The sequence below is a fragment of the Lactuca serriola genome, chromosome 5 (genome assembly GCF_051521515.1).
Source record: "Lactuca serriola cultivar US96UC23 chromosome 5, Lser_US96UC23_V15, whole genome shotgun sequence".
NCBI classification, from domain to species: domain Eukaryota; kingdom Viridiplantae; phylum Streptophyta; class Magnoliopsida; order Asterales; family Asteraceae; genus Lactuca; species Lactuca serriola.
Window position 1 is genome coordinate 213,462,365 of NC_136412.1, and position 7,938 is coordinate 213,470,302.

General features: G+C 32.1%; 1 protein-coding gene across 2 annotated transcripts; it reads left to right on the forward strand.

The window, feature by feature from the left end:
- Window positions 1-4,726: 4,726 nt before the first annotated feature.
- On the forward strand, window positions 4,727-7,727 carry LOC145053538 (uncharacterized). 2 transcript variants are annotated; one of them, XM_079001601.1, is made up of 3 exons: window positions 4,727-5,146; window positions 5,608-6,814; window positions 7,120-7,727. In XM_079001601.1, the coding sequence occupies exons 2-3, from the start codon at window positions 5,884-5,886 to the stop codon at window positions 7,155-7,157; spliced, it is 969 nt and encodes a 322-aa protein (XP_078857727.1). In that variant the 5' UTR covers window positions 4,727-5,146; window positions 5,608-5,883; the 3' UTR covers window positions 7,158-7,727. The 2 variants fall into 2 exon arrangements, with proteins under 2 accessions (XP_078857727.1, XP_078857726.1); XM_079001600.1 differs by having other exon boundaries at window positions 5,608-7,727.
- Window positions 7,728-7,938: the final 211 nt, after the last annotated feature.

Sequence of the window (7,938 nt, forward strand, 5' to 3'; positions counted from 1 at the left end):
TTTATGTGTGCATTTATGAAATGATTTTGTATTGAAAACAAAGAGCGTTAACCTTTTTGAAATTCTTTTAAGCATCCGAACTTTGTGTATCGTATTAGTATGGGTGTGACTTTGTGATTCCAGATACCCAAATTGACAATTGTTATTATTTTGTTATGAGTAGATTTCTAGATAATCATCACGTGTGTCAGGTGTTTTGATACCCATTGTTTGGCCTAAGTGGATGACCCTTAATGCATGATTGTGAGTGTAAGTGTAAAAGTTGAAAGTTTTGTCTGTCATGAACTCTTCATACTTTGTACTTGACCATCAATTTTGTGAGTTTGACTTTTGATATTGACAAATGGTTGGGAGTAGTTGCATGCATTACATATTGTTTAATGTTATAAACATGTTTTCCCTTTTTGTATTTTTGTTGGGTTGAAATAATCCACTTGAAAATGTTAATCTTCCAATTATGAAGCTTTTTGGGACATAAGAGACCTTGTATTGTTTTGGAGTTATTGGTATTCATGTATTTTTCAATGATATCGGAGGTTTGATTAAGTTGGATTGTCATCCCTTACTTTAAATGAATAAACCCTTGTGTAACTCACTAGACAAATTCGTTGTCTAACTTATTTTGATATGTGTTTAAATTGAAGACCCTAACTTGAATTAGAGATTTTCATGGACTTTTATAAGGCCACAAATTTTATGGTAAGCTTGGATCATGTTGTGAATTGTTTATTGTTAACCTGTCTAGTTTTCAACTTAACTAAGTTTACTATTTTGGGACCAAAGTAATTTTCCCCAAATATAAACTTTGAATATTTTTGAGAAACTTTAGCCAATGATTTTCTTAAGCATGATTTCAAATAGGTCGTAGCGATGGGTGCTACACTTTGGTATTAGAGTATTTGTTTAAGTGAACTAGGTACTAGGATGAGTGCTTTGACTTAAACTATGATTGCTCTAGAGAATGTTGTTGTCTTTTTTTCTTTAAGTAAAGTGAGATTGATGTGCTTAGGTCTCTAGATGTTTAATTATTTTCTTATATCTAACATGTGGATGTCTCTAGATGTTTAATTATTTTCTGATGGAAACTAATGTTTGAGGGGAAATCCATCCGCTCATACATGGTAGTTTCGGTTTATGCTTAGGTGGCACTAGCAAGTTAAGAAGAAAATATGATTTGACAAATTCAAAGAAACATCAACATACAAAAGGAGGTGCATTCTACCATGCCATCATTTAAAGAATTCAAGGCCTACAATTGGGTCACTTCTTGCCAAATGAGAAGAAAGAATAGTTGGAGAAACAAAAAAATATGATAGTACGACACTTAGAAGAGACAAGGAAACTAAGGGAAAATGGAATTTAGGACATAAGATGATGATTCCAATGATGAGATTGGAACTACAACAATCGAATGGAACTACAACAAGTTTGAAATACATCACTCACGGTAACATCGTACATTGGAATGAGTAAAATAGTTACATGATCTATGTATTCTAGACAAGATGAATATAATCTTATGAATGCAATCATGTAAGGTCACACAAAGGGTAAATGGGGTGTGACAACCCACCATAAGAACATTCTAATGGTGGAATCGTTTCAAAGGAGTAGTTGATAGACACGACACAAGCATATTATCATGAAATGGTTTTGGAGAAGTCCTCAAGAACAATTTGGTGAAAATAGGAAAATCATACAATAGAAAACGACATCCCCATGTTGGGACAATAAACAAAGAATATAAGATTTTACTAACAGGAGAAATGGAATGAAGGAAGGTGGAACAACTATTTTTAGTTATGAGGGTGAGGAGGGTATTTACTCGAGAATAAGTTTATGGTCCACTTTGTTCCAATTCTTTGAGTGGGACAATAGGTTGCAATATTTGTAGTTTGGCATCGGTTTCGGCTCCGATGTTAATCTAATATACCGATGACATGTTACTTCTATGGTGTGTTATAAAGGGACCTTAAACCTTTTTTTATCACTACTCACATGACGTAGATAAGTCGGTTCCTAACATCTTGTTTTTGAAGATTCAAAACATCCAACTATAGTTGTAAAAGGAACGAATGAACATGAACACTATATTGTTCATGTTTGTTCGTTTAAGTTAATCAAACAAACGAACAAATTTTTTTTTTTTCGTGTTTGTTCTTTTAACAAATTATTGTATTCATTTTCGTTTTTTAAAAGAAATTAATATATTCATGTTCGTTCGTTTATGTTCGTTAATATGTTAACCGAACTAACATAAGGGAGCATAAACGAATAAAGATAAATAAATACAAGTAAACATATATGACATAAATGAACATATATAAAAAATAAACAAATAAACAAATGCAAATAAGCGTAAACATCCAAATAAAATAATAAAACTTGATCGACAACATCTTGATATGTTGATTACACTTAGGGAGTGTTTGGATTAGATTTTTAGCTTATTGCTTATAGCTTATTTGTGGTGGGAATAAGCAATAAGCATGGGAAGAAATGCTTATTAAAATTAGCTTATTTAGCCTAATAAACTGGATTTTATCCAAACACTCAAATTAGTTTATTGTGAGAATAAGCAATAAGCACCTTTTTTTTCCTATCCAAACATCCCCTTAGTGTTGCCATATTTGATATTTTTAGCAAATCCGCAAGATATAAAACCTAAACTAATTTTAAAAACTCCACGTTTACACACCGGTCATGTTCCTTCCATGTATAACTTAGAAGTAATTATGATATATATATATATATATATATATATATATATATATATATATATATATATATATATATATATATCCCTATTCTAATAAAAGAATAGTTTTAATCTTCTTTTGACATGTGTCATTATATTAGGCCTCCTAATTAATACACATTTTTTTTTTGCCATGTGTCACCCTATTAAATCTATTATTTAATGTATGCCACTTGTCAATCTATTAATTATCTATTTCAAATTTTAAAATTTTCACTTTAATTACAATAAATTAATAACAATGAAATAAAAATTAAAATAAAGTTAATACAAATTATAAGATGATATAATTTCACATATTTATTTAAATTAACGATTATAATTGATTAATAATTTTGTGTTCTAACTATTATAGTTTAATTAATTTTGTAGCCGTGATTTCACGGGTTATAAACTAGTATATATATATATATATATATATATATATATATATATATATATATATATATATATATATATACACTAGCCGTCTACCCGTGCAAAGCGGCGGACGACGAATAATTTGATCTCTTTAGAGTTAAAACCATTTTGCGTTCACTTCGAGAAATGAATATTAAATGACATCTATTTTTCAAGAGCATTACCATACCATATTAAGGGGGTGTTTGGCTAAGCTTTTTTAAAACAACTTATTAGGTTCCACATCACTATAAGTTAAAAAAGTGTTTGGATTAAAATAACTTATTACGGTGGGGAACCTCTAATACGTCATTTTTTCATAAGTTACCCTACACTTACTTATTAACTTATAAGCTAATAAATTAATAAGCAATAAGCTTTTTTGCCAAACACCCCCTAAATGGTTATTACTTTCATTTATACATACCCAAACCACTTGTACTGTTTATCGTCCTCTTATTTTTTTTTTTTTATTTATTTTTTTTTTTAATGTAATGTCTTACTAAGTAAAATGCTAAAATATATAAATAATAGTTTATAAAAATAAACCTTTAGAATATCAGATGTTGTGATTCAAAAGTCGATAAATAGGCATTTGAGAAGGCCAAAATACTCAGGTGTCAACTTGTTCATTGTGATTTTAAACCAAGTTTGGTCACAAATTAAAACATTTTCAACGATGGTATGTAATTCAAGGATTCATATTGATTTAGGTTCTCGAAACCTTAAAATATTGAACAAAATATATATAGAACCTTATAATAAGGACAATAATCACCGTAATCAGGAAGTCCATGTGATGAAACTTGATATTATAAGGACCAATGATAAAAAAGGTTTCATTTTTAGACTAAACAAGATGAAAAATATACAAACTACCTTAATCATGTCAAATCTTGTGTTTAACCGTTCTTTATTGCAAAAGTAAGATGCCAAAATATACAAACTAATGATAATACAATGCTCTAACTGGCCTTCTTGGTTGAGTTCTTTGAACCTGTAAAGCCAACACATTAAAGAAACATAGTAAAAACCTTTTTAGGAACAAACCTGATATAATAAAACCTTCACCCAATATATTTATAAGATAAAAATACAAAAAGTTAAAAATGATGAAATCAATTACAAGTAAGGATTAAAATAAAAACCTGTTAAGAAAGAGCCATCTGCAGGAGGGATATTTGAATCAACATGTATTTTCTGATGGTTTCAAATTTTGAATTATCCGAAATTCAGGGAAGGGGATAGAATTTGTTGAGAAATATAAGGATTCAAAACACATGTTAAAATTTAATATTATTTTATTGATGACTACTTGTACTATTAGCTTAATGATTTGAACGTCTTAAAAAAAATAATATTATTATATTCAATCAATTTTTAGAAATAGTGAGATTTCTTTTATAAGATAGTAAACATATATATATATATATATATATATATATATATATATATATATATATATATATATATATATATATATATATATTCAAAAACCTTTTTCCTTAATTTAGGGTTCGAGCATCTCACACATGTATTTTTTTGGCGCGTGAAAGAGGAGCCCTGGTTCTTCCGTGAAGTTCACCTGTTTCACCACCCCTTCCACCAATGCATGTCTTCCACAAAAGGAGACATGTGTCTTCTCCTCCTTCTTCTCGCTTTCTCGAACACACAGCTGATATCCAACTATCCAAGAGGTTCTTTTTTGCTTTGATTTTCCCTTTTTCTCTTTAACTTCGACATCTATAGAGAAAACTCTCCAACTCTCGCATCTCTGTTTCTTGGTATCCTTTTCGTACGTTCAAGTTGAGGGGTTTAAGGCAGATGGGTATATCTACACTATTCTTTTTTATGATGACGAACGTTAAGCCAAAACACAGTTAATGAAGTATGGAAACAAGCATTTGTTAATTTCATCATCATCGCATCTTTGATTTGAAACAAGAACACAAAACACAGGGTGCTACTAACTACACTTCAATTGAATTGGTAATTTCTTCTTTCTTTTACCTTTTTCATTCGATTTTGTCTTAGGTTTGCTTGATGTTCAAAAACCAATATTTTGGTTTTTAAAAGTGATTCGAATGCGGGATTTTTTTTCATTTTTTGTTAATCGATATGAGTTTAGTGGAAACCTTGATTTAGGCGAGCGATTAAATATATGGTAAAAATGAATTGCATATCAAATGTTAATTGAAGTCGTGTTCTTGATGTTCTTGTTGCATTAGATGTAACTTGCTATTTGTTCTGATACATAATTTGCCTCACTTGACTTTCTATGCTTGACTATTTGATGATCAAATTAGCTCCAGAAGCAAGAAAGTCGGCTCTTTTTTTAACAAATACATGAAAGTGTATCTTTCTTTTACAAAAAGTCCATAGATTTTCATCCACTTTGTTCTTAGTTCATTTTTTTTTAGTTTTTTAACACTTTTTTGTATGATTTTCAGAATATTGTTGGCGAGAGCAATTCTAGGAGAAGATAAGTCATACATTTGTAAATAATTGTTGTAGTTGTTCCAGATCCTATAGTTACGGCTAATTATCTGTTAGTTTAGTAGAAATCTCTTGTATAAATGTATTCTCCTGTAACCTAATTTGTGCATATGAAAAACGAAAATTTCTTCCAACTATCTCTGGTATTCTTTTTCACATGGTATGAGAGCATACCTAATCCATTCGTACAATATATTGAAACCCTCGAAACCATACCGAATTCGTAGAACATGAGTGACAAAGCAGGAACTTCAAACCCTCCTCAAGTCATCGTTCACACTGATGCACCGTTTCCCACTAGAGGAGTTATTCTCGATGACTCGAACTTTCACCTATGGTCCCAATTAATGGAGATGAGAATCGGTGCTCGAAACAAGTCTGGCTACATCACGGGCAAAACAACAAAACCCACAGAAGGAGAGAAGGAGATTGAAACCTGGCTGATCGAAAATAACAAAGTCAAAAGCTGGTTGATTGATTCGATGTCCCCGTCGCTCATTCACCGGTTGATACGCCTCCAGACTGCAGCAAAAATTTGGGAAGCTGTATCCCAAACTTTTTACGATGGGTCTGATGAAACCCAATTGTTTGAATTGAACAGGAAATCATTGAACAACCGACAAACTGGACGTCCCCTGGCAACATACTACAACGAACTCATAAGCATCTTTCAAGAAATTGATGCTTGTTTAACTACTCAAGAAGATACTGTGGATGAAGCTGTCTCTGCAAACAAAGCCATGTCACGATTCAGGGTCCATATTTTTCTGGCAGGATTGGACTCAGAATTCAACCAGGTACGAAGTGAAGTAATGAGGAAGGATCCACCATTAAGTTTGGAAGCATGTTACACCTACATACGAAAGGATCGGAATCAAAGACAAACTATGGAAGAAAAGGTACCTGAGCCTGATGGTATGCTTCATTTGGCTACTCGAAATTGGCCTAAAAAAGGAAGAACCTCGAACAATAAAAACACATTTTCGTGTACCCACTGTGGCGAAGATGGACATTCTAAAATTAAATGCTACAAGATTATCGATTACCCAGATTGGTGGGACTTTACAAAGAAGCCAAGGAAGAAAATCAGTCAAGCCACAATAGCCACTACAGCCCCTGCAAATGAAATGAATATCCCAGTTGTTGCTCACACATCCACTGGTATGTACCCACATAATTTTACAAAGAATGATACTTGGATTATAGATACAGGGGCCACTGATCACATGGTTAACGATTTGTCTAAGTTAGCCACTTCACATGTTCCAAAACAATAAAAAATACAGACTGCAAATGGTGATGTGGCACAGGTAACTGGTGAAGGTCCAGTGAGATTGACAAGGTCTATGGATCTCGATAAAGTTCTTGTGGTTCCATACCTATCCTCGAATTTATTATCAATTAGTCAGATTACAGAAGCTTTGAATTGTTATGTGATTTTTTGGCCAAATGAATATGTATTTCAGGATATAGTGACTCATTGGATTCTTGGCTTTGGTACTAGACGTGGACGATTGTACTATATTGAAGAGAATCATGAAGGTCAAGCTTTGAATACTGGAGTGAAGCAAGCAAATAAATCCATGGCATGCTTATGGCACATGAGATTAGGGCATTTTTCTTTTACTTATCTTAGGAAGTTGAAACCTGGTTTATTTTTAAATGTAATGGATCATGAGTTTAAGTGTGGTGTGTGTGAATTAGCCAAAAGCAAACAGATCTCATATAGTTCTAGTGATAATAAATCTTCTATTCCATTTATGGTAATCCACTCTGATGTATGGGGACCTGCGAAAGTGCGTAAAGCAAATGGTGCCCAATACTTTGTTACTTTTATTGACAAATGCACAAGAATGATTTGGGTATCTATTCTGAATACTAAAGATGAGGTTTTTCAGGCCATTCAAGAATTGCATCATACAGTGAAAACCTTATATCAAAAAGAAATCAGAATACTTTAATCGGATAACGGACGCGAATACATAAACCACAGGATGCAACAATTCTATAAAGAAAATAATATCTGACACCAAACCACATGCACAAAAACACCACAGCAAAATGGCTTAGCCGAGAGAAGGAATAGGCAAATACTCGAAATTGTAAGGGCTTCCTTGTTTGACATGAAAGTACCTCAAAAATTCTGGGGGAGAAGAGGTTAGATTAGCAGCTTACCTAGTGAATAGAACACCATCAAGTGTTATTGAATTTAAAACTCCATTAGGAAAGTTACAAGAGCTCACAAATTTGCCTATACATAATAAACTGGAACCTCGGGTGTTTGG